The sequence below is a fragment of the Cinclus cinclus genome, chromosome 10 (genome assembly GCF_963662255.1).
Source record: "Cinclus cinclus chromosome 10, bCinCin1.1, whole genome shotgun sequence".
Classification (NCBI taxonomy): Eukaryota; Metazoa; Chordata; class Aves; order Passeriformes; family Cinclidae; genus Cinclus; species Cinclus cinclus.
In genome coordinates, this window is record NC_085055.1 from 13,952,569 (window position 1) to 13,979,878 (window position 27,310).

The window sequence follows — 27,310 nt, forward strand, 5'->3', positions numbered from 1 at the left end:
GTGCAAAAATGTTCAATAAAGCTGCATTGTAAATTTTTGGTGAAGACCCCTCTGTGTCCTCACTTAAAGTTTTCTTTCTGCTGAGCTGCAGCATTAAAGCATGATAGATGTTAGAGGAGTGTCCATGATGCTGGAAAAAGAGGGATAAGGGAAGTTAACAATATATTGATGCAAAAAGACTTTAGAAGCTGATATAGCAGAAGTTTGAGAATGATTTTGGTAATTTGTATGTTGAAGGCAGATGCAAAGTTTTTGGAATATATACATGCTGTTTCTGGCATAACTTAAAGGAAAATCAGGTCTGATTGGATACAGGTTCAGAAATAGAACAGAGTATTTCTGTTGGAAGGGACCTACAGTGATCATCTAGTCTGACTGGCTGACCAATATGGGCCTGACCTAAAGCTAAAGCATGTTACTAAGGTCATTGCCCAAGTGCTTTTTAAGCATTTGACAGGCTGGAGTTATTGACAGCCTCTCTAGAAACTGATCCAGGGCTTGACCACCCTGCTCATAAAGAAACGCTTCCTAATGTCCAAGTCTGAACCTTCCCCTGGCAGCTTTGAACCATTCCTACCAGCTCAGCACCTCCCTCTCCCCTTCCCCTCCTCAGGGAGCTGTAGGGAGCAGGAGCTGCTCCTCACAGGAAATTCCTCCCAGCCTTTAATGTTTGAATTGCTAATATCCAAGTTAAGTCAGATGCCAGGTATGCAATTGAAGAGACAGGGTGTAGACATATTTAAGCTGATTCTGCATCCAAGTCAGAAGTAACATAATTAGTTGTGTAAATGGATTGTCTTCTAGGCCAAAACAGTATATCTGTGCAAAGCACTGCTGCACCACGATCCAAAACATTTCCATGGTGCTTACTTGACATCACCACTGATTCTTTGTGCAGTAAGAATGTGCCCAGTGCTGTAGAATGTGTAAGAAAATCTTGGAAGACCAAAACAAGGGATGTCATCTGTATAGGGGTTTTTAAGTGTGTTTTAAATATTAAGTACTTGAATCAACATTTTAAAAATGGTAAAACATGATATTTAAAGTAAGCTAGGATTAGTAGTACAATGTTAGGAACATGTTTCAAAACCACCAGTGTTTTCTATTCTGAGATGCTACTTAAATTTGACTTTTATATTTTTGTGACTCTGAAACACAGCATGTTTTCTTTCTTGGCCAAGACTTGTTAACTCCTTTTTTTTTTTTTAAGATACAGATTTTCTTTGGCTTATACTGCTGAATTGCAGTTCCTGTGGAGAGTTATAACCTTTATCCTTCAAGTTTAAAGTTTCTGCATATGCAAAACTGATTGCTGTAGAACTGCACAACTTGGGAATACAGGGAAGTGTAGCAATGTAAAGAACACATAGAGTCATTTTCCCTGATTCCTTGCTGCCACTGTGGTATAATTGCAGTGTTATTGTAAAAACATTGGCTTTCAGAATGCCTCAACCTCAGCTTTGCAACTTTGATTTCAGGAGCGCATTAACATTACTTTGGACCACAAATGTACAATTTTCCAGACCTTAAATGGAGCTGTTGGTGAGTGCATGGTTTGCACATTCTGTGTTTCATTAACTGTTATTAACACTTCTTTTTGTAGTTCTTTAAACATGTCCTTATTTTAAGGAAGTGTTTGTATGGGTAAACCTGATCCCTAGATTAGTTACAGGTCTTTTGGGTTGATTAATAATTGAATTATCTCACTGATAAAATATTTAATTTAAAACAGAAAAAGTAGTTTTAAATAAAGGAAATTGACAGTAAATAGAGAGTTAAGGATAATTTTTCCATCTGCCTTTCCAAAACTTGATTACAGGAATAAGATTAGTAATTAAAAAAAATGCATTTTAGATATTCTCAAGCAAACAGCTATACATCATGAAATAAAATGTAGAGTAATGTACAATTTCCTTTATTTAACTGTCATGAATTTAAATGGAAAAATGCATCTGTGGAAACTTCCTTTCTTACATATGACCTCCATGGAACAATTTTTTGTAGTCAGATCGTATCTGAAATAACTGATTTCTCTATAAACAGTATTTGCACTAAATTAGAATTATCTTTAAAGCAGATTTTATTCCAATTCTGAAGATGTTGATGAGAAAGTATGAAGTTTGATGTCACCCTATTTATCATAAGGAGCTTAGAATTTAAGATATAGTTAAAAAAATGAACAAAAGCTTCTAAATAAAAAATACCAAAAATTATAGCAACAGCAAGATATATTGTATCAGCAAGGACTTAAAAACTCTGAAATTTTAGCTTTTATTAGTGAACTTACTGTACTGCTTTGTTGATTTGCAGATGAAGTCCTTTTGAAATTTGAAGAAGGAAAAGTAAGAGCAAGGAATTCAGTGTATGACACCCTACCAGTAACCATTCATGGAAATGGTCCAACTAAAGTGAGTGACAGTTTGGTTTTTTTTTCATGTAAAACCAAAACATCAATCAAGGCAAAAAATGCAATGGTATCCATACAGTGGTATGGAGTATAAAACACCAATGCACATTTCCATGTAATGTTATTAGGAATTGAGAGGATAAAAACCCCCTTTGAATTCATGCTATTCTGCTGTCACTGTAAATTGATATTGCTGCTGAAACAACTCATTCTGGTCCCAAATTTATTGTAGCATGGGTTATTAGAAGCAAGTAAGCTTTTGTTAATTCTTTCATTAGCACAGAACTGTTCTTGAAGCTAGTGAAGAATGTCCATCTGGTTATTAAATGGCAATCAGAATAATAGGGGGCAGGATCATCTAGACAAGAGTGATGGGCTGGGGTACAAAACAGCAACACATCTGTTCCTACCCTGGACCCAGGTGTGTGTACACATGTATATAAGAAAATGCATTGCATTTAGACTAGAGGAGAAGTCCCTGTGTATCTGTCTAGGTACACGTGTGGCTGGCTTTTGCCATTGCCTCCAGTGTCACTGTCACTGCTGTCACTGTGCCCGTGGCTCTCAGTTTTGGGCACGTGGTCGAGCCCTGGCTGCCCTGTGAAATAGCTGCTTGGACAGGTTCTGTTCATGTGTAAGGATTCAGTGCTTCAGAGGTCCCTGCAGAGTTTCTCTGAGAGAAATGGCTGTGTTTTGGTAATATGGCAGCTTCATCTCTTTGTTCTGTGCCAAAGAAGTGTAAAGGTGTATTGTTTACAGCACTGTCTGTTGGCTGAAGGATTGGGCATGGCTACTTTCTAATTTCTTCTGAATAAATATTTCTTACTGCAGCTCCTTATTTTCAGAAAAATACCTTTCAGGAGAATGAAGTAAAGTTTGGAATTCACTAATATCCCAGGGAGTGCTGCTGCTTTGTTTGTGCACTTGTATTTTGATTTTGGAATTGGGGAATATAATGGTGCCTTTATCTGTTTGCTGTGTAACTACTCGGAAGGGGTGAAATGTATGACCAATTCCTTCCATTTTTGCCTCAGTTAAAACCTCAAATTCTATGATCACTGGCTTTGCTGACATGTTGCCAGTAAAAGGAAAGGTTCTGTATTTTACAGTTAGGCAAACATCTTAGTATGGAACTTCTTATACTAATCCAAGAATTATGCTACATTAAAAAAAAACAAAAAAAAACCCTCCTTCTCTGCCTGTAGTGATGTTTTAAAAACAAAGAGGAAACTCTTACTTTGCATCACTTTGTTAGTGTGGTGAAATTCTTCTGTTTTAAACCCAGGACAGAATCAAAAGGACAATAATATATTAGGCAAAAAGTTTTATCTAGTTAGTAAATAAACTAGCATAAAAATAATTGCCAGACTCAACTCCCAATAGTTAAGAGTTTTTTATTCATAAAATAATTCTGCTTTGTACTTAATCTCTCCAATCTGCAAATTAGTAAATTGCATTGGTTAGATACACTTGTCAAAATATGCACCAAATAATTTTTATGTTCTGATGTGTGATATTTTCATTTTTCACTTCAAGTAAATGTCATTTTTATGAAATACAAATTCTTGTGGAATTTATGGTGTATATATAATCTCTGTTTTGTTAACAATAAGAATAAGATAAAGTTTTTACCTGCTATTTTTTATATTTGTTTCTTGTCAGTTGCTTTTAGTTACAAGTGAATAAATGAGTAAGCCTGAATTGTTTGAAAGGTACAGATCATCCTTTGCACATACCTTTCATTACTTTGAATTGTTCATTTATGTACCAGATTCACCTGAATTATTTGGGAAATTATATTCCTAATGCTTGGACACGGGAAACTGGTTGCAGTGTTTGTGATTTGGACTTGCTAGACCTGTCAGCAGTAAAGGTAAGAACACTTTGCACTGGAACAAGGTCCTTCTGGGTACAGTTCATAGGGGTTTCGTGATTTCTGAGGCCAAGTGGCTTCTTCATGCCATATTATTTTACTGCTTTCAGGAATATTTTTATGCATGTATTTTAATATAGGTTTGCATGTTATTACTGAAGATGATGCCGTCCCCAAAAGCCCTCCAGATCTTCACCTCTGTTCAGCAAGGGTGAATGAACAATTTTTGAATTGTCCAAGGTTCTAGGGAATAATTAGAATTTTGGAAGAGGTAGAAAAACTCTAGGTATTTCAGATTTTTTGACCTAAAAAGCAGGCAGTATGCATCATTTGAACAACTTCTGTTGCAAGTAGAGTTTAATAGTTAACTAATTAGTATTTTCTGAGATTAAACAAGCCAAAACTGCTTTGCCTTGTAGAAGACAATACACATATTTTTACTGTATAAGCAAATGTGTTTCTATAGAAAAAGAGCTGATGTAATTGAGACTGGATATCAGTACAGTTTTCAGAATTCTTGTAGGACAAATACACACATACACATGGCATGTGTGTATATGCAATACTTGGCAGCTATGGCTGTTCCACTCCAAGCATGATGTCTTTTATGTCTCTATAAATATTTCAGCTTGTACACAGTAAATTTGAGGCAGAGTAAATACTAAGCTCTACCATGTGGAATTGTAAGACTTGGATGAAAAAGTGAATTCTGATTATTCCTAACAGGCTCTTTCCAGCAGATGTTTCATTTCTGTTCTTTATTGAAGATTTGAGTGAGAACAGGTCTTAGAAGATCATGTTGAGGATAGCAAGAAAGAGCTAGTGGCCTGTTATCTTTATAATGGAAGGACAAAGTGAAAGAATTTATGAACAATAAGTAGCTAATGGACTGGAATATAAACTAAAAAAAGTTATTGCTGGAATTCTAATAAATTTCAGATTCTTTCTATATTTTTTAAATTTTAGTTTTGCTTTTAAGTGAAACATTTGAATGGTGTCATAATTGCACTCCCATCATAAAGTTTACCTGGGGAAAAGATGTTGTCAAAGATTTTTTTCCAATGGTGTTGGTAATTAAGACGTGGTTTTGGAGCAGATAAATCTTAAAGCCAGTAAAGGGATGCAATGATTTACTGGATAGCTTCCTATAGTTTATGTACATCTACTTGGAATGTGTCTTCTTTACTGTAATGCATTCTTTGGACTTCATGCCTCACTCACTCTGCCAGAAGAAATAACAAGGCTTTTCCTTGGCCTCAGTGGAAGTGTTTACTTCAGGCATTTCTAAGTACCAGCAATATTTGGTTTTCTGAACTTGTTCTCTCTTCAGGCCAGTCTGGTTGCTACTTAACAAGAAATTTTCAGTTCCTGTTCTGTGCCTCTTGTAATTTTCTCCGGATTGTTTTACTTAACTGCCTGCATTTATACATTCATATCTTATTTTACTTGGGTTTTGGGATTGCTTACAAAGGAGCTCAGAGATACATATGCACGTTCTTTTGCTCAGTCCTTGACCTTTTGACAAAAACAGGATCTCCTGGGCTGCAGTCATGGCTGAAGTGTGGGAAAACTCAGGAACTGCTCTCTTTTGGTAATGTCAGCAGCCTGTGTCACCCCCAAATTAGCCACCTGTTCAGGTAGAAGCAGCATAATGGAGCATAAGTTGAAGGGGGCACATGAACTCAATTAGTGCAAATTTTTGTTACTTTCTTAGGGGTTCTTTGTTTCATTTTGTTTTGTTTCTGAAACCTAAATTAAGTTTGTTGCCCAATTTAACCTCCCTAGATTTGCTTTTAAATTGTAAAGCTTCTTACTGGTGTGGAGAGTTTCCAGTGTGGCTGAAAAGGATGACCTCACTCCTCATTTCACTGGCGACTCTTGTGGCAAGAGATCCTGGACTTTGCTCTGTGCAATTGTACTGAGAAATAGTCCTGTATTTCTTCCAAAAATTGTCTTACACTCAACTACTGTTTATTAAAAAGTAAAGTTTAAAACTCAAATACATGACTTCACTGAAAATGAGAAAATCTGTCAGAGAAAATGTAACATCTGGGTGCAGACTGGGTATTCTCAAAGTGGTTTTGCTGAAAGGCAACTTCTGATTTCATATACTCAAAATGCTCCTTGTGACCTAGATTCAGATTATGCAGTGAACAACTCTTTGTGGTAAACCAAGGTCTGAATTTATGAACTCTGTGCTTTGAGGAGATGCAGTTTACAGGAGTTTTTACTCCTGATTTTTCAAACACCATTTTGCTTTGGTCACACTGAGATTTCAGTGTAGAGCTGAGCGGTTCACGTTTCAGTGTAACGAAGCAGTGACAGTAACTCCCCGCTGTCCCATAGCCTTTGCACATCTGGTCTGAGCCCCTTTGGCTTTCCCCTGGAGAATAAGGGGAGAATGACTCCGAACTGGAAACATGTACAAAGTACAATTTCTGCAGCAGCTGTAGCACTGGTAGCACACGTGTGTGCTCAGCTTAGCCTGGGCAGCTTTCCTTGTGCCTGGCCACCAGTGGGACCAGTTCCTGCGACAGCCTCAGCAGTGGCTACCGGAGAGGGGCAGGTGCTCTGTGCGTTCCTCATCAGCTGTTCTGGAGTCACTGGGGTCTCTGTGTGCCTGTGCTTTCACTGCAGTGCTTATGAGGTTTGCAGATGCAGCTGTGGAAGGGAGGTGCTCAGGGTCAGCACTGGATGTTTCCGAGCTGGGGCACTGGCCAGGATGTTCCCGGGTTCCGATGTAGACGGTGACACTGTGAAACCTCAGCATGTGGTGATGGCTTATCCAGACTCTTCTCAAGTGGGTGTTGGTCTGCTTAAAAAGCTAGCTTGGCAGCCTTATATGCTCATATAAGCTTTCTCTCTGAGCCTTGTAGTGGATTAGATTTTTATAGTAATTGTCTGGTTTAGAGATGGAAATAATTTTTAGTCAGTGTATTTCTTTGTGTGGGAGTTGAGGCCTTTGAAGGTTATTTTTTTTTTGTCTTGCATAGTGCAATAATACATTTCAGGACTACAGAAAAGTGCTGTCTATGTTTCTTTCAGTGGTCATGAGCTCATCATCTCTATCAAGCACATACAAAGCAGCCAAATACCATCAAAAGATGTGAATTCACTTTAAAATAAGGTCCATGAAAGTTCAGTATTCTTGGATGTAAGGAGAGAAGCTCTATTAGTTTATTAAAGATATCTCTAAAATCAGTGAAAAGGGAAAGAATGCAGAGCCCAGTTAAAGTGAACGGGGAGAAATAGTGCATATACATTTATAGAAGGGTATTGAACTCTTTGGCCTAAAGTACAGCTGAGTAAAATATTTTGAGGTATTTATTCTTTAACTATTTTTAAAGAACTGGTCTCCCCTATATTTTCTTGTAAATGAAATCTCTGTACGTTGTTTAAAAAAAATTGCCATTCTGTACTAGGTGTATTTCCTTAAATGATTCTTTTGCTGTTTTACTGGGTTTTTTAAAAACAAGAGTTTTAAAAACCATATTACATTATTTTCTACTTCCAGTGTGTGTTCTTAAATTCAAAGAGTTTAATATCAATATTGAATCCATTATCTTTGCTTATTTTGTGAAGCCAGTGACAATAAATGGGGTGCAAAGCACTTTCAAGCACACTGATTGTTTGAAAGATTTGAAAGCTGTGTGGACTGAGTTTACTGCATAACGTTAGTTGCTCTTTGCTATAACTAATCTTAGAAAAGAGGCAAGTCTTATTGGTTGTGTCAAAATATCATTTTTTTTAGGAATATCCAAGAGTAAAAATTGGTGTTTTCATTGAACAACCCACTCCTTTCCTAACTAAATTTTTAGACAGACTGTTGACTCTGGACTACCCACGGGAGGCACTCAGTATCTTCGTTCATAATAATGTAAGTATGACTTCCTCATTGTACAAAACTTTAAATTTTGGAAATGATGTGATGAATCAAAGTGTGGAGTATATGTATAAGAATATATATATGTAAATATATCTATTATGTATATATATTGATATAAAAATACTGTTGAAATGCATAGGAAGCTATAATCCTTCAGAGTCTAGTATGCAGAGCTGGAAAAATTGAATGAAAAAGTGCCAGGACTTACTGAAGTCTATTTAAAGAAACTGCTTAGATTCTTTTATTAATGAAAAAACATGTATTTTGAAGTGTGTGCTTCTGGAGGAAGAACTGACTGACATAAAACAATAGAGTAGAATAAGAACAGAACAGTTCCAGTTGGAAGGGATCTACAGTGACCATCTGGGCCAACTGCTGACCACTTCAGGACTGACCAACAGTGACAGCAAATAATTTACGACCTGAGACCTGACATGGGATTTTCTTTTCACCTTGCTGATAGCCCAGTGTATTTTTCTTTCTGTTGGCACTGCTGCTGGGTCCCACGGACAGATTAGTGTGTTCAGATGTATTTTGATTGGCAATGCAGATAAATTACTTTTGAATATTCTCTGCTAATTACCTCATGATCTGCCATTGCTAACGCTTCCCCAGTGACTTCAGTCAGTATTGCTATTTTAGGCAGCCTGGTCTACTGGAAGCTGTCCCTGCCCATGGCAGGGAGCTTGGAAGGAGATGATCTTTAAAGTCCTTTCCAACCCAAATCAGTTCTGTGATTCTGTGATTTCAGTGAGTGAGGTGTCAAATATGTGCAATTATTTTGGAAAAAAATGAGACTAGAAGAGAAATGGGAGTAAAATTTAATTTTACCCCTTTTCAGTGCACATGCATTGCTGTTGATATGATAGCAAAAAGGGGATCAGTAATAGAGGTAGAGCTTATTTCTAAAGTGTTCATTGTGGTTTTGTAAGGGGATTTTGAAGGTATAAATGTGATGTGCACATGGGAATTGTGGGCTATGTAGGTTTTGTAGCTTCAGCCAAAATTTTTATGGTATTTGAAATGGAATTTAAAGACTGAACAGCTTTTTATTATCGAGGGGGAAATCCCTTATCCAATATTTCAATTCTTATAATGTCAGCCACAATAGGCAAAAGCTACAATGAGGGCACTGGTTTCAAGTATTGCATGCAGCTGAGAGCTTTTAAGTAGAGATAAATAGAAAGGTAAGGAGGAAGGTAAATAGAAATTAAAGGAACAGTCAGTGGGGCTACTTTTTTAAGAAACAGTGGCTGTGCCTGTACAATTTGGTACAGGTGCAGCTCCCTCTCTAAAACGATTCTGGAAGGGAATAAAAAACTCCTGCATGCCACTGAGGTTGTAGGATGGGTTTTAAAGACTGTCACATAAATATCTTGCAAATTATTGCATAGATAGTTTGTGAATCTTCAATTGTTGTACAGCTTTGATTAATATTGCTGATGTCTTGGGTTATTTTCCTAAAGTTTTGGACAGAGGAGGTTCATTTTAATGACAGATATACTGGAATGTCTTGAAACACTGTTTGGCATCTGTTTCTCTAGGACAGAATACAGTGTGTTCTTGGACACTGTGTTTATGATTCATAGTAATTTGTGCCTTACACTTGCTATAAAAAATTTTTACATGATTACAGGAGGTTTACCATGAAAAGCACATCAAGAAATTCTGGGAAAAAGCCAAGAACATTATCAGAAATATTAAGATTGTTGGGCCTGAAGAAAACCTGAGTCAAGCAGAAGCCCGGAACATGGGAATGTAAGTTCTAATTTATAAATCTGTTTTACTGATGCATACACTCACATTTTTTCATCTCACACGTGTATTATTTTGTGTCTTTAACGTTTACATCTTCACCTGTGAAAATGGGAGTTTTTGTGGTAGAAAGGATCTAGACATAAGATATGAATTGTTGAGTGTTTTATGGTTTCTGTCTAATATAAAAAGCTGTTGATCATTGTGAAAAATTCTCTGGTTTGGGCTACTTCAATAGTCTGTCATCTTGTGTTGTGATGATGGCATAGACAACGCATAGTATTTATTTTATTTTCCAGCTACCTTACTGCAGAACTTTATTCATTTTTGCATTAGATATGCTTTTAATGATTGCATTTTTGTTGTCCAAGCGCTTACTCTTTTTTCTTTTTTCTTAAGTGACTTTATACTAAAGTAAGCATATAGTTAAATTTCACCAGGATCTACAGGTGACTGAATTATATTTCTTCCTGTCATTCAAAGAGGCAGGAATATCCTTTAGAAGTGTTCTAGCAGAAGTTTCTCACAAAGGCAACTGGCTTTATCTAAAGTTTGGTCTTGCTTTTTGCTTTTGTTTTTAGTAGAGTGTCCAAAGCTTTAGCTTTTAAACCTGGCACTTTCCATGCCTAAAGATGAACCTTGGAGCTTGCATCCCCTGTCAGACCTGCCTGTCACAGGGTCTCTCTAATGGCTGCAGAGTGCCTTGTGGCTCTCCCAGTACATCAGTCACATGGTGGAGTTTCTCAGCCCAGGATCCCACCAAGATCAGGACCACCACCTTGCTGTGGCCCTGGAGCAGGACTCAGTCCATGATAATTCTTTGACTCACTCTTCTACCAAATCTTCCCCAAGTGTCAGAGCAGAGAAGTTAATTTCAAAAGGCCATTTTCTGTTCAAAGGTTGAGCATAGGCTGTTCATTTCCTCAGCTGAAAGAATGAAGGTCTTGAGTCTCTGTGGTGTTCTTGGAAATCTGTTTGAATGGGGCTTTGTTGTGCTGAAGCCACTGGAAAACTGATCTCAGGCTGAGGTCCAAACCTCTCCCCTCGCCTTTCTAGGAATGCTGCAGATGTCCAGTGTTAGTTTAAGCACCCATTCACATGTTTATAAGTCATTCTTTCTTTATTTCTAATACTCTCTAAAGCAGATCTGCCATGTTGGCAAACTTAGTGTATGTTATGTGTAACTGAGGTGGCGTTTCTGGAGTTGCCTTTTCCTTTTGTTGTTATACAGACAATAAAAGGCAGAACCTTCAGTGTAATCAATATCTGTAGTCATACTAAATCTCACTCAAAGACTTTGAAACCTGTTATCTTTTGGTAGAACATACTGACTTGTAATACAACAGAGCTTTTGATCAAGTCCCTGCTTGATCTGTGGATTAAAAACCAGTAATTTATATCTATATTTGCACAAAGTCATTTCAAATCCTGTTTGAAAGGCATGTGGATAATGATGTGTGATATATTATCCATGGTATGGATACAATTTCACCCATGTTGTTCCAGTTTTGAAAGGCCCCTTTGGTAAGGATTCTGTCCTAAGAGATACATAGAGAAAATCTGAAGTACAACGTGTGTGGAATTAAACTGTGGCTAAACACTAAATCATCCAAGAAGTATGAACCTTAGTAGAAGGATTTTCCAATAAGCAGTGTAGATGTAATTCCATGGCTCCTTTCAATTTGTCTGAAGCAGATTCAGTTAATCCGCTGCTTGCTTTGCACACCTGGTGTGCTTGGCTGCCCATGTGAACATCACTCACTTCACTGGAACAAACACATTTTACATTTCTTTAAAAAGTCTAGCTCAGAAGTCTGAGATGTTCAAGGTGCAGGCAGTTACTATAAAAAATTATTTGCTTTCAGCCCTACTTCTGACTTTGATCATCATAACCTCATTTATTTCTCACTAATACTACCATGGGAATAACTTGAAAAGAGTGTTTCTTCAAACTTGTTTATTGTTCTGATTTAGAGATTGATATTCAGTCTTCTGATTAATCTTCTCCTGCCTTTATCTGCATTATTGACAGATGGAACAAAGCTGTCTGCCTCAAATACTTGCTTTCTCTTCTTTTCCAAATCTGCTCTTAATGTCTCTCTTTTAGTTTCCAGTAGATTTGGAATTAATTTAATCTTCTCACTTGCACTTTTCACACACAGTCTGTTTAGTTGAAGAAGCATATCAGGGTTCAGTTAATACAAAGAGGGGCACTTAAGCATTAAAGGTGTAGTTTGTTTTCAGCAGAATATATTGGACTATATAATTCAGCTGGATCAGTTTTCTCCTCATCTCTCTTCTTCTTGGCTTTTGGCTCAGTAAAAAGTGGTGATAAGTTAAAATTATATTCTCAGTAAATGACACTCTCATGTCAGTATAAATGTGAGAAAATAACCTTTATTCAGTTTCACCCATAGCCATGCAGCAAACTTTGGTCAACTTTTCTCATTCACATAATAAGGAGTAATTGAAGCTGTTAATTTCTTGCTTCTTCTTGATATGGAAAGCCCTCTCATGTGCTTGTGAAAGTTGGATAGATGTTGAAAAGGATCCAAAATTATGCAGTCTGCAAAACAATGCTGGGAAACAGGAGTGCACAGCTTTCCTTCTTGTGGGCTTAATTGGGGTAAAAAGGAAGAAAAACTAAGTAGAATAAAGAGAAGGAAGGTTTAGCTGCTTGTTGTCTGAATATTTTATCTGCATTTTCATCACTTGAAACACTTGAGTGGCATTTGCAGGTTTTTAGCCTTTGTCTATAAGGTATGAGTTCTAACAGTTCTTTTTTACTTTAAGGAAAAATTCTTTGGTTTTGCCTTGGTTGCAGATGAGATTTCAGCCTGCTGTTACAGAATTTGTTATGACAGAAAACATAAAAGGCAATTAAACATATTCAAATAATAACAGAAAATTGGGAAATACTCACTTCTGAGGTTTTATTTAGAAAAAGCATATTTTCCATATTTTTTTTCTTCTGGTACTTAACAGCCTTCAGGGTTTCTCATTTGGGGGAGCTGGTTCTTTTTTGTTCCTCCCTCAAAAATTTTAGTAACAGAGCAGGGTAGGAATTTCCCAAAACTTTATAAAAAAATGTCATTTTTCTCAGCTTTTAAGTGGGAATGTGCACATTTTAATGAAAGTTTACATTGAAATCTTTCAAAAATTTCAGGAAAAATAGTAGATATAAGTGTCAGAGTTCACTGGCAGCAGTGTTGAATTTTGAGCTGTGTTTGGGGTCTCCTGTGTGTTTTCTGAAGGAGGATATTAAGTCATTGTCTCTGAGTTCTCATTTGGTATTGATAAATGATGGCATGGACACAGGAGTGGTAGGACAGCCTCTGAGCAGGGCAAGTATCTTGGCTGTGGGGGAAGGGAGAGCAGGGATTAAATCTTTGTCTCGCAGATGTCAAGAGTTTTCTTTTAGAGACTTGGAATTTCTGGAGCTGCTTCTCCTGGCCACTTCAGTAGTTTTGGGTTTCAGTCTCAGATGGAGGAGGAACACTGAACTTTGAGTGCTGCTGTAAAACACCCGTAGCTGATTTCAGGAGTTTCCAAGTGTGATAACTGCCTGGATAAAGCAATGCTTTAACCTGAGATACAAAACTAAAGATTAGTTTAGTTTTTAGTTTTTGTTTGTTTTTAGTTTTTGTTTGGTGTGAATGCGTTTATGCTGTTGTGGCTGTCTGGAGAGATGCAAAATGTAACCCTAATTGGCAGGGGATGTCACCCAGGCTTTTGGTTGCAGACTTGTGTCTGGCACACCTTTTCTTTCAGAGGTCTGTCAAGTGGTTGAAGTGCTCTGCCTCTGGGCTTGCAGTCCACATTTGGAAGTGAATTTCCAAACTGAGAGGTCTAAAAATGATAAGTTGATTAATTGCAAGTTCAAACTATGCCTAAAAAAAAAAAAGGGTAGATCATATGTGTCAAGTAGACCCTTGGATGTCTCAGTGGAAAGTGTGATGAAGGGAAGAGCTGTGGCATTCTCCCGTTTTCAGATGAGGTCACTGTTCCAGATGGACTTGTGGTTTGTAAATGCAGTCAAACATCACTTTGATTGCAAAACACTTGAAATTTATCTGCTGAGCTTCACTTCACATTGCCAACCAAAAAATATTGGCTTTCTTCAAAATTGCTGTTAATCACTGCACTGAAATTTCTATAAGTTACGTATAAGAACATAACTTTCTTTGCAATATTTGGTCTTAGTTTAGAGCAGGTGGAGTGTAAAGCAAGTAGATTGAAGGTTTTAGCCATTGAATTTAGAGAAAGAAGCATTTTACACATGAGCTTTGCCAGAAAGCCACTTTCCACATGTTCCTTGGAGTGCCCTGGATATGCATACGAATAGTTTCACCTATAATCTGGGATTTCTGCATCTGGAGAGGTTAACATACAGTGTAAGAATGTAATACACTAAAGCATGAGAATATAAAGTGTTATGTTTATTTCCTTGGGCAAAGCTACTGGACAACACTGAAAGCCTAAAGAGTGGATGCATTATTTTCTTGAGAGTATGCTTGCTTTACTAATTTTTACCACTTCATCAAATTTTTATAATTACAAGCATTAATTCTATTCATGTTTTGTTAGCAGCAGAGGGTTTACCTGCTTTTGGGGCAGTGCTGGCAGGTATTGTGGCTGGAACCCTGGAATGGGATCAAATCTGGTCTCAGGTCTATTTTCTTCACTAGAATAAGGATAAAGTAGCTGAATGTTTTTGGAAGAAATACAACATCTAATGCCAAGTGCAGTATAAAAGTCAGGTTACTATTAATAATTGTAATTAAGCCAATGATAAGGCTACATGTGACTTGTGTTCAGTGGTTGTAAAGCTTTGAACAAAATGGATTAGTAATGGAAAATACCATAAAGACTGAATTGTAGAACTGCGTTATGGCCAAAATAAAACTTGCTGGTTTCAGCTGAGGCAATTATGTGAGAAAATGCTGATTAAGGAATTCCTGTCATAACAATGTCTTTATAAGATGTCAGTTACTGCAAGCCCAGAGAATGACCACAGATGTAAAATGGGTGTGTATTCAAACACTGTGGTTTTAGCAGCAGTGGGGAAGACCCTTTCTGACACGTGGGTATTTTAAATTTTTTTTCTGAAATTATTGCTAGATTTTTAGTGATCAAGCTTGAAGAGGAAGGAGTGCTTAATGTTATAGAATAAGAAAGCTCTACCTTCTACTGTGACTCTAACAAAGTCATACCTCTTGAGTCCTTTGAGCAGAAGAAAGTTTGAACAGAAAGACCCAAGAGGTGTTGATAAGTAGTAATTCTGTGGAAGATTTAGTGCTAGGTTTGGAGGGGGAGGGAAGAAGAGCTGGCAGGAAGCCATGGCAGCCCTTCGCTTGACTTGTATGTAACCTGTCACATCCACCCTTTCTCCAATCTTTTGAAGTGACAGAGATCTTTGTCTTTGCAGAAAACAGTCACAATCAACCAAATCAAGTGGAACTTGAACTAAAGCACTGATTATAGATATTTTGAAACAAGAAAGTAAGATAATGTTTCAGACTGTTACAGTGGAATTGAAATAGGGAAAATAGACAAATTCAATAATACCACCTGCATGATAGGAAGCTATTGCTGTGGTATTGACTTGACGAAATTGTTCCACCTTCTCTAAAAGTATATTGGATTTCCTCTAATCTACTATTCTGATGGCATAGTAAAGCTGAATTCACTCTACCAAGTTTTTGCCTAGCAAGTCCACCCTACTAGAGACATACAAACATAGTCTGTAACTTTCATATTTACTGTAGAATGGGTTTTCTTTGTCTTTCTCTTGAAGGCATGGGAATTTGTGCAAACAGTAGTTCTTTTGAGATCAAAATCACGACTGGTAGAAATAGTGTATGGACACAATTCAGTTACCTTCTCCAGTATAAATTCAAACCTTTTGGAATTGGTTTATATTTCTCTTTACCGACTTTGCTGTTCTTGTAGGTCAAAAAGACAAAGAAAAGGTCTTTAAATGTATGCTTCTTTATAGTTTTTGTCTTACACTCTCCATAATGTTTCAATTATCATTAAGATTAGCAGATTGCATCTGTGGAATCTTTTACCAAAGACAGCATTACATCCACATGCAGTTACTTGCTAGAGGAGCTTACTAAATAAGGCCATACTTCACTATTAAGTGATTATACCCAGCTATATAAATTAATGTCCTATTTCTCCTGCCCCATTTTCCATTAGGACTCTGTGTAGAAGGTATTATTGAACTTCATAAAGACTAGAGGCCACTTAGCTAATGAAAACAAAAATACAAGGCATCTGATTTGTATATTTTAATATTTTAGTTAAGCACACTCCCACAATCTAAAGACACCTTTCTTTACAATGCTGTGCTGCAGAGGACTTTTAATGCAGTGAATCAGTTCAGTACTTACTTGTGGTTTGGGTTTTTTAAAAATCTTTTTGTTTTGTTGTTTGTGAATTTTTTCTGGATGTGTGTCCATGTGGACGTTATTATTAACAAGATTTAATAATCCTTCTTTTGACTTTTTAGGGACCTTTGTCGCCAGGATAAAACGTGTGAATATTACTTAAGCATAGATGCAGATGTTGTGCTGACAAACCCCAAAACTTTAAGAATACTGATAGAACAGAACAGGTATAGTAAATCTCTTATTTTGTCAAATTTCCTCTAAATTGAAAGGAGTCTCTGGGGTCTGTCCAGAGAAAACAAGATCCCATTTGTTTTTGCAGAGTTAAATCCTCTTTGTTTACTTGTGGTATTTCATTGCCATAGTTCATAACAGCCTTGGGGCCCAACAATTCACAAAGCGTTTTGCTCCTGTCAAACAGCAATACCGAATGTGAATTTCAAGTGCTTCAGATTTTCATATTTTCTTATTCAATATGTCACTTCACAGAAAGATAATTGCTCCACTCGTAACTCGCCACGGGAAGCTTTGGTCCAATTTCTGGGGTGCTTTGAGCCCAGATGGTTATTATGCTCGATCAGAAGATTATGTGGACATTGTCCAAGGGAACAGAGTGTAAGTAACTGTAAACAAGTTAAAGTCAGGGTACCCAGTATGGTTATTAGCAACACATTGCATGAAAATATGAGTATGGTATTATTTCTGGAGAGATGAGGTTAGGTGTATTGTTTTGTGTTTTCTATTTCATAGAAATACACTAGTTTATTCCCACTCACAGCTTGGGAAAAAAAAACAAGTGTTCAACGTGATGAGCTGGTGTTAGAACTGGACACAGTCATTACTGGTACCTGTCTGATGGTGTCTGGTTGCTCTAGCAGTGCACAGTATAGAAAAAAGGCAGGATAAACAAATAGCAAACCCAAAACTCTACATCCCTGAAACCTCAGCCAAAAGGAATGGTTGTTGTATTCATCAAATGACTTTGTCATCTCTTTGGGGCAAATGGAACAGCTATAATTTCTTTGTTTCATCCTGTATGTGTTGTCATGTATATCTTAAGGAGCTCTTCAGCAAAACTTTTGTCAAGGATAAAGTTTTGGGTTTGTCCCTCCCCTAAATTAATGTGATGCAAGTTGTTCCAAGCGTGTCTCTTCCATATGGTGGTGCCTTTTCTTCGCACTGGAAGAACAAAAAGGTCTGAATCAGACTGCTTGATGAATAGGACTGGCTTGCTTTCAGACCTGCTGTACTAAAAGATGTGCTTGTGATGCTGAGAGGGGAGAAATCTGCAGAGGGAGCATTTTGAAAGCGATGCTTTTGTGTTGATATTGGCCCAACTCACATAAATACATGGCCTGCTGTGGTCTGTGGGTATTTGTGTGAGGAGGTCAGCTCAGCTGTGTGAAGTCTCAGTGAAACCTTTAAACTCATTTAAAAATCTGTTTTGGAGTTACTTTCTCCATCTGGTAATGTAGAAAAATATTATAAGAGAGTTTGATTGCCTTAGCTATGGAAACATGAAGTGCATGTGTAGTTAAAACTCTATAGAAAATTTGACCTTGCTGTATTTTTATAACAGTATTTCATAAAAATTTAATTACTGCCTATACCTTCATTTGAGATGTCCAGATGTAGTTTTCCAAGTACCTTGGGAACCTTTCAGCTTCTTCTCTTCTCCTTTCCACTTGCTTAGTCTTGTCAGCAAATACAGAGATGCTGATTTAATGGACTAGGCAACAAATTAGTTTTCATTGCTTTAAACTATTTTGTGGTTTTTTTTTTCTTTTTTTGTTCTTGTTTTCAACAGAGGAGTATGGAATATCCCTTATATGGCTAATATATACTTAATTAAGGGAGAAACTCTCAGATCTGAGATGAAAGAAAAGAACTACTTCATGCGTGATAAGTTGGATCCTGATATGGCACTCTGCAGGAATGCCAGGGAAATGGTAAGGTGTGCATGGAACAGCTTGCTTTCAAATACACACATTTCTTTGTGTCCTGCTGTACTCATAGACTGCTTTACTTGATTGATCTTGGATATTATATTTTACTTCTAATTCAAAGTACTGGCCAATTTTTGTGTGATTAAAACCCTTAAGGTGTATTTCTTTAAATTGTTGGAAACAGAACTTTTTCAAAGCCAGTGCACTGATGCACTGACTGCATGGTGGTTTCTAGTTAATTCCCTGAAAACTTCTGTTGAGGTTAAAATACCTTTCTCCTTGGCACAGCCTCAAGAGATAAGAGGGCTCAACTGTTCTGCTGTGTATGAAGAAACTTAAAACTTTCCAATACGTTTGGATCACCTCTACCACGCACATTTTTATACAGTGTGAAACTTCCAGCAGCCGAAGTTGGAATATTTCTCAATTTTTTATTAAGTAGATATATTTTGAAACTATTGATGGGCAGTGTTATGTAAAAAGCCTAGGTGATTTAAGAAATTGTAGGAATCTTCTTAGGGAGCATGAATTACTGATTAGTTTTTCTAGCTGGATTAGACTGTATCAGATAGATGTTCCTTGTGTTAATCTGGAAGTAATGAGAGAACTGATTTGTACTGTAAAGTTATGAATCTGTAAATCCATATTTCTACTGATATTTACACTAGTTTCAGCACAGAGACAAATAAGACCTAAACCAGACCTATTTCCAGACACTATAGCATTGAAAAATATTTTTGCTGAATTGAACAAGAAAAGTTGGCAAGTATTAATTTTTTTATTCCCTCGTAACAAGGCATGATCTCCTCTGTACTGATTCTTCAGAACATCCCCATTCAGCCCTGTTGTATTCAAACCTCCTCAGCATCAGTTCCTGCAAAACCCGTGCTTTCCATGTGCTCATTAAACTAATCTGACTGGCTCATCAGAAAATTGCTTCCTCTTTTCCTCTTTCTCAGTCTGGGCTGTAGGAGGGTTTGGTACGTGCTTGTTTTTGTATTGCAGCAGATAAGAAGGGGCTGGTGGAAACAGCTTTGACATGTGTATGGAGAGCTTTGCTTGGAGATGCATGTTGTCTGTAAAGGCATATCAGCTTTTGATCCAAGGCTGCTCTTTCCCTGATGTAACTGTGGAAACCTAAAAGTAGTCGGAAAAAGAGAGAGATTGTCAGAAAACTGATGTGATGATTCTCCTTCATTTTAGACTTTACAAAGGGAAAAAGACTCCCCTTCTTCGGAAACATTCCATATGCTCAGAGCCCCAAAGGTGTTGCTTTATTTTTTTTTTTATTAATTAGTTATTATTACACGCAGTATCGTTCTACCACAGGAAGATGCTTCTCCTCTGTCCATTTCCTCTGATGAAATGCTCTGGCTTTCTCTTCAATCTTCTAAGGGGCAGTTTTTTGCCAGGGACAGGTTTTTCATGCCCATCTGAAAACATCTCAGAGGGGCTCTTTGTTTCCTCGGGGGGTGTTTCTCAGTGCTTCTAAGGTCAAGGTGTGCTGATACTGCTGTAGCTAAAATGGGAGGAGCAGTCCTAGGCAGGAGTAAAGCTCAGATCACTGCTAGGTCTGCCAGGCCCCCTCAGTGACCACATTGTCACTTTAAGCTGTTTTTCTTGACCCAGGCCCTCCTTATTCTCCCTGCTGCAGCTATTTTATGATTTGGTAAGTGCCCACAACTGGGCATGTTTAACATAATCATTATCTTTCTAACAGTTTAACTCTTTTTCAGACAAAAACATAGAAGTACCAAAGTACTCAAATGGTAATGTCTTCATCTGCTGCAAATCCAAAAGTCACAAATGTTTCAGAAATGAAGTTTTAGTCTGAAAAACCTTAAATTAAAAAAAAAAATCCCATAGAACTTAAGTTTCTTTTTAAAAGTACTATTTTCTGCTACTACTTCTAATCAAGAGATTCTGTTAATACCTTCTGTTAATAGCTTGATAATAAAGCTGTATCTTACCACACTTGATATCTTGCATATAATTACATGAACAGACTTCAGAGTGCTCAGCTTTTTTGGATGCTGATCTGAAAATTCTTGTGTGCTATATTTGCCAATATATTTTATTTCAGGCCAATTCACCAGATGAATCATATAGTGAATACTCTGAAATAAGTTTCTTGTTCTGACTTTCATGAACCCTTTGATTGTTAGTTTATTATTTCAGTATTTAATTTGAAAGTAGATGTTGGTTTTCTTGTGTGTGAGCATTTTCATTTTGAGATCAGTTCCTTTCAGTGTGTCTGCTTAAGTTTTCTGGAAAGCAAATCAACCAATCACTCCTCTGCTTTTTCTTTTCTATAACTCTACATATGTTCTCAATAATATATGTTTTGGTTTAATGAGTTTAAAAATAAATGCAGGCAAATGCTTGTAAACAACAAGTTATGAAGAGTAGTTAGTGATTAGAGTCAACCATTTGAAAACTAAGATGCTAAATTAACAGCACCTTTACAATATATGTGTACAAATATGTGATTATATTTTATGAAAGCACAATCATGAACAGACCTTTTTAAAACTTTGCTAAGATGGACAGTTTTGCTAATGATGCTTTCTCTGATTGGTATAGGGTGTTTTCATGTACATTACCAACAGACATGAATTTGGAAGACTTCTTTCTACAGCCAATTACAATACCTCCCACTACAACAATGACCTCTGGCAGATATTTGAGAATCCTGTGGTACGCATCTAATACTGCTAAGATGTTATTTCATTTTAAAAAAATAAATTTATATATTATAAAGAACTTGAATTTTAAAGGCTTTATGTGGAGAAGTTTTATTTACTGTGTGCTAAATATTGATTATGTGCTAAAAGGTGTTCTCACCCATCTAAGCACATGACAGTATATCATATCAGTAATCCAGCTGGTGACCAGAGCATGAAATTGGAGATATGGTCCCGAGGTAACAGCTTTCATGATTTTTGACATAATGGGAACCAGTTTTTTTTTATGAGAATAAGAATTTTTAAAGTTGTTTTAGGTGCATTCAGTGGAGCAAATGAAAAGTATAAGTTGTTTTTATCACTTATAAATGTTGTTGTTCTGTTGTAATGTTTTTCAATAATGTTTTTTTAGGACTGGAAGGAAACTTACATAAATCCAAACTACTCAAAGATCTTCACTGATAACATAGTAGAACAGGTGAGTATAAGTAGTTTTTAAAAAATTTGTGGGACTGACAGATAATAAATTGGCAAGCAGTAAATATTTCCATGCAAATGCTGTTTTGGTCTGTGACTAAACAGTTTTTTGATGTTTTGCATCAGAACTGAATTTTTGCCATTTGATATAAGCTGCTTGCTTTCATGCAGCTGATCTGGACAGAGCGCTTGTGGTGGGTGGTCAGTGGTGACAATTAGGGACAGTGATTTAATGAACATTGCCTCTCTGAAAAGCTAGGATAAATTGTTTGTTTGGAAAGCAATGTTAAGTTTTAAGCTATTTTCCTGTTTTAACCTGTAATGTGGAAGACCAGGGTTGCTACTTAGAGCCATAAGGCACAGAAGGTGGGGGTGCACTGACACATTCTTAGTGCTGGGTCAGGGCTTAGAATGTAGCTCTTAGTTTTTGCTTTTGTGAGAATGTGCTTGAGAATCAAGTTTTTCATTGTTTGATTTTTTTGGGTTTTTTTTTGTAGCCATGTCCAGATGTGTTTTGGTTTCCCATATTTTCTGACACTGCCTGTGATGAATTAGTAGAAGAAATGGAACATTTTGGGCAATGGTCAGGTGGAAAACACCAAGTAAGTGTCAGCCTATACAAACATAATCTTAATGAGTGATCTTAACTACTTTTACAATAGTAAGTCAGGGTGTACTGCAACAAACAAACATCCCAACAATTGCCAATGGTCTGAAACATCTGCTTTGTGGTATGAAGTGCTTAGTTTAGTTTACCATGTAGCTGCTTCTTCAGTAGATTTAGAGCCATTCTTCAATTAATGTTGTGGTGTGCTGACCCTGGCTGGATGCCAGGCACCCACAAAGTCACTCTGTCACTGGAGAGGAGTCACTCAACTGGACAGGAGAGAGAAAGTAAACAAAAAATAAAAGTTTGACTTGAGAGATAAGGACAGGGAGAGATCATTCAATTGTCATCATAGGCAAAACAGATTCAGTGTGAGTAAATTAATTTACTTTCTACCCTGATTCAATTGGTAATATAATGAGCAGTGAAACAACATCTTAAAAACACCTTCCCCCCACTACTCTCATCCTCCCAGGCTTAAGTTTACTCCCTATTTTCTCTACCTCCTCCTCCCCAGCAGTGCACAGGGTGGGAAAATGGGAGATTAGTCATCACATTCTCTGCCACTTCTTCCTCCTCATGGGGAGGGCTCCTTACAGTCTTCCTCTGCTCCAGCGTGGGTCTCTTCGAGGGGTGCAGTCCTTCAGGAACAGACTGCTCCAGGGTGGGTCCCCTGTGGGGTCTCAAGTCCTGCCAGGTAAACTGCTGCAGTGTGGGCTGCTGCCAGGACGCTGCTCCAGCACAGGCTTCCATGGGGTCACAGCCTCCCTTGGGCATCCACCTGCTCTGACCTGAGCTCCCCCAGGGGCTGCGGGTGGATCCCGGCTCCCCCAGGGGCTGCGGGTGGATCCCGGCTCCCCCAGGGGCTGCGGGTGGATCCCGGCTCCCCCAGGGGCTGCGGGTGGATCCGGGCTCCCCCAGGGGCTGCGGGTGGATCCGGGCTCCCCCAGGGGCTGCGGGTGGATCCCGGCTCCCCCAGGGGCTGCGGGTGGATCCCTGCTCCCCCAGGGGCTGCGGGTGGATCCCGGCTCCCCCAGGGGCTGCGGGTGGATCCCGGCTCCCCCAGGGGCTGCGGGTGGATCCCTGCTCTCCCAGGGGCTGCGGGTGGATCCGGGCTCCCCCAGGGGCTGCGGGTGGATCCCGGCTCCCCCAGGGGCTGCGGGTGGATCCCGGCTCCCCCAGGGGCTGCGGGTGGATCCCGGCTCCCCCAGGGGCTGCGGGTGGATCCCGGCTCCCCCAGGGGCTGCGGGTGGATCCCGGCTCCCCCAGGGGCTGCGGGTGGATCCGGGCTCCCCCAGGGGCTGTGGGTGGATCCCGGCTCCCCCAGGGGCTGCGGGGCCACAGCTGCCACTCGTGGGCTGCACCAGGGGCTGCAGGGGAATCTCAGCTCCAGAGCCTGGAGCAGCTCCTGCCCTTCTTTCCTTGACCCTGCTGTCTGCAGGGCTGTTTCTCTCATAAATCCTCAGTCTCCTCTCTAACTGCAGTTTCTGTTGCACTGTTCCCCCCTCCCTTTCATAAAGGCACTGCCACCACAGAGGTGCTGTCTCTGTCACTGCTGGGCTCATCCTTGGCCAGTGGCAGGTGTGTCTTGCAGTGGCTGGCATTGGCTCTGTAGGGCAAGTTTCCAGCAGCTCCTCACAAAGGCCCTGCAGCCCCCCTGCTGCCCAAGCTGTGCCACATCAACCCAGTGCAGACTTTGAATTAGCAAATTAGACATTAACAGTGGTGCAGCTCTGTAACGGGTGCCTGACAGTTACCCAAGGCTGACTTTGGATAGCTGTTGATAACTGCTCAGACAAGTTTTACTCATTTACTTCTGAAGTACTAATTTGTCAGACTTGTCCCCATAAGGAGTTACCTGAAAATGTTATGAGCCTATTGTGTCAACGTTCTCAGAATTCAAGGTATTTATTAACTACCGCTGAAAAATCAGAGGAAAGTTTCTCTTACTCACAAATGTGGTACCAAGACAGATTATAGTCACAATTGTAGTGCAGGTAGGAGCCTCTGGAAAGAATTTTAACATACTTTTATCTTCAAATTATTTCAACATTTATTACCCCATCAAGTTGATGCCTGTATTCTTTACATCTGATAGAATTTCAGTTTCATCTGCAGCTCAGTAAATGAAACTTATTATCCCAATAAGCACTTTTATTTACAGGCAATGCATCCAAATATTGATTAATCTTTTAAAAACTTCCAATTTTTACTCACTGCTATCTAAGAACATTTTTTTCCTTGACAGTAAGCTGTAGAACTGCTGTACAGCAAGCTCACTGACACCCACTGAAACGTTGCTTTGTTGCAGTTCTATGATTCTGCAGATTTCAAATAAATATTTGTTGAAATGTCTGAAGCATTCCATGTTCCTGTTTCCAAGCTATTTGTGGTGTTTTCATTAGGACAGCCGCATTTCTGGAGGTTATGAAAATGTCCCAACTGATGACATTCATATGAAGCAAATAGGACTGGATAATGAATGGCTGCATTTCATACGAGAGTTCATTGCCCCAGTAACACTAAAAGTCTTTGCTGGCTATTATACCAAGGTATGGGCTAAAAGCTTTTGCAGATAATTACTTCATGGTGTGACTAAATTTGACTATTTTAATGAATATAGCTCTTTGGTTCGACTGGGGAGTTTATACATGTCATAGTAGTGGTTAAAGATGAATGTTGTTGATTTTTTTATTTTAACTAAGCTTCAAACAAAAATCCCAAGAATCCTGTGTGTGACTTGGCAGTTCCCAAGTTGAAGTCTGGCTGTATGTTTTGTTGCAGGGCTATGCTCTACTGAACTTTGTTGTAAAATACAGCCCTGACAGACAGCGGTCACTCAGACCTCACCATGACTCCTCTACGTTCACAATCAACATTGCCCTCAACAAAGTAGGAGAGGACTTTCAGGTAAGTCATTGACTTAAGAAACATTGTCCTTTGAGTATCTAATACTATTTCTAAACTAGAGCCCAACCACATGTATGTAGAGACCCAGCTGAGAAGGAAAATATGCACATTGCTAATTGGGATACATTATGCCTTATGTTTTTTTGACAAGTACTAAATTTTCTCAGTTCCAGAATCCAGAACTGTTGATGCAGTCAGGCTGAATTGATCAAACTGGTTTCAGATGGTGGGACAGAAGGGGTTTGAAGAAAAACTTAGGAGACGTTAGTCATTTCATTTTTAGCATTTCTGAAATGCTTCATTTCTCTACAGTGAAAACCAACTTTTCAAAAGAGTTTAAATAGTGTCAAGTTGACTCAAGGGACTTCTTTTCAGAGAATTTTTTAAATTATTATTTTTTTGATCAGCCACAGAATGAAATTTTTTAATTCTTGTATCTGTTTAGGTTTTTTCTGAGTTAATTTTTTTCTAGTCTGATATTGACTCAAATAAAGCAGTCCCCAGAGTGTGGAGCTAGGCAGGGCAGTGGCAATAATATCCAACTTATACTTACAGAGAGATGTAACCTGTTGTGTATATAAGCCTGCGTCATTCACAGTCCTTAAAGTCAATAAATGTGCTTGCCACACTTAGTCTTAGTATTTTAGAAAGCACACCTTCAGTTTGAAATCAGAAGCCAGATTAGTTAATTTAAGATTTGTTCAAATCCTGTCCTGGATAGGTATGCAGTCGTGAAACAAGGCCTTTGAACACAATTTGCTTCTTTCTGGTAGAATCTATAGTGAAGTTACTGAAGAATAATTGAAATTATTATTAGATTTGTTGCTTGAATGAGTTGTTATCCAGAGATGCTAAAGCAAGACCAGGGGAAATTTGATTGCAAATGCTTGTCTGTTAATTAATGATGTAAAGATGGTGTCATGTAAACAACCTAGCTAAAGGATGGTAAAAGAAGAAAATCCAGCCTAATAATAATAGCAAATTATTTGAAGTAATGGATATATAGAAAGGAATTTCTTAAAACACAAGATAAATGTCTGGGGTTTTGTTGTGTTTGTGTTTCTACCACAGGGAGGTGGATGTAAATTTCTTAGGTACAACTGCTCCATTGAGTCTCCCAGGAAAGGATGGAGCTTCATGCACCCAGGAAGACTTACACATCTACACGAAGGACTTCCTATCCTGAATGGCACAAGATACATTGCAGTATCATTTATTGATCCTTAATTTTATTTTTTTTGTCCTCTTCAACAGCAGTGTTCTTTACACAAACATTTATTTATAGATTTCTTCTGGAAGATGGTGATAAAAGAAACTTTTAAGTTACTGTTACTACACAGCAGAGGTACTTTGGGCTAAAAGGAGGAAAACAGAAAGTGTTCTAATATTGTTGAAGATTTCTTGATATCTGCTCTGAGCCTTGAGTCCCAAAGTAAACGTGCCCTAATTGTTTTTTTCCATTCTGCTGTCCTAAAGAGTGGGTAAAGAGAGAAAATGGAAAAGCACAGTGAACCCATTTCTTCCTTGCAAAAACCCCAAACCCCAAGCAACGATAAATACAAAATCATCGGAAAAATTTATCATGATTTCCATTCAGTAAAGTGACACAGCTAAAGTTTGGTGGTCTGTATATTTGCTACCAACCAATGAAAGAAAAATCACAGCATAAAAACAAAATCAAATGAATTTTGTTTACAGTTGTTTCTGGTAAGCAATAATTCCATATGTTGGTTTATACTGGAGGGAGAATGTCTCTGTAGCCTGGTCTCTTAATTCATTGTCAATACTGAAATATTTTACACCCTTAGAAGAAAAAAAATGAATTAATTGCAGAGATGGAAAAAGGATTAAATCCTTTATCTAAGCAGAAAATGTTTTATCGTTTCTTCTGAGAACTCATCCTGTTGAAAGCTTTTCTTCAGCAAGTGACCTTTTTTTAAAGTGTTATTTTTCTAAATGTGTAGTTGCACCCAATGGATACTGGAAATTTGATGCTTATTTTCAGAATGCTGGTAAAATTTAATAGGATGTTTTATAGGGACAGTTTTCTACTCTTAAAATTACTTGAATTTTGTATCAGGAAAATGAAATGGTGGCAGTCTCTTTTAAAACTAAGGGTCTTAACTTGACATTTATTTTAAAGAAATTGGTTTAAAATATTCCTACTGTATCTACTGTTTGTAATTTAAAGAAACTTGAAGCTAATTGTCTCAAAGTCTACCGTGCCAAAATGCACGACACGTTGGAAAATCTTGTGAAAAATAAAGGTTAATTTTAAATTAATGGAGCATCTCTTACTTGACTGTATCAGGTAGTTTCTTTTCATTTGCAATTGTTCTTAAAGAAACTGATTTACTGCCAAATATTTCC

At 38.1% G+C, this 27,310-nt stretch overlaps 1 protein-coding gene across 1 annotated transcript in view; it reads left to right on the forward strand.

Moving 5' to 3' along the window:
- PLOD2 (procollagen-lysine,2-oxoglutarate 5-dioxygenase 2) overlaps positions 1-26,167 on the forward strand; it is a 50,307-nt gene extending 24,140 nt beyond the window's left edge. Inside the window, 15 exon segments of the mRNA XM_062498957.1 lie at positions 1,479-1,542; positions 2,311-2,408; positions 4,179-4,280; positions 8,032-8,157; positions 9,803-9,924; positions 16,439-16,543; positions 16,806-16,931; positions 18,124-18,265; positions 19,466-19,528; positions 20,846-20,959; positions 21,359-21,424; positions 21,921-22,025; positions 24,436-24,582; positions 24,815-24,940; positions 26,012-26,167. Of these exon segments, the coding sequence (XP_062354941.1) occupies positions 1,479-1,542; positions 2,311-2,408; positions 4,179-4,280; positions 8,032-8,157; positions 9,803-9,924; positions 16,439-16,543; positions 16,806-16,931; positions 18,124-18,265; positions 19,466-19,528; positions 20,846-20,959; positions 21,359-21,424; positions 21,921-22,025; positions 24,436-24,582; positions 24,815-24,940; positions 26,012-26,167 (1,662 nt within the window).
- The last annotated feature ends 1,143 nt before the right edge of the window (positions 26,168-27,310 follow it).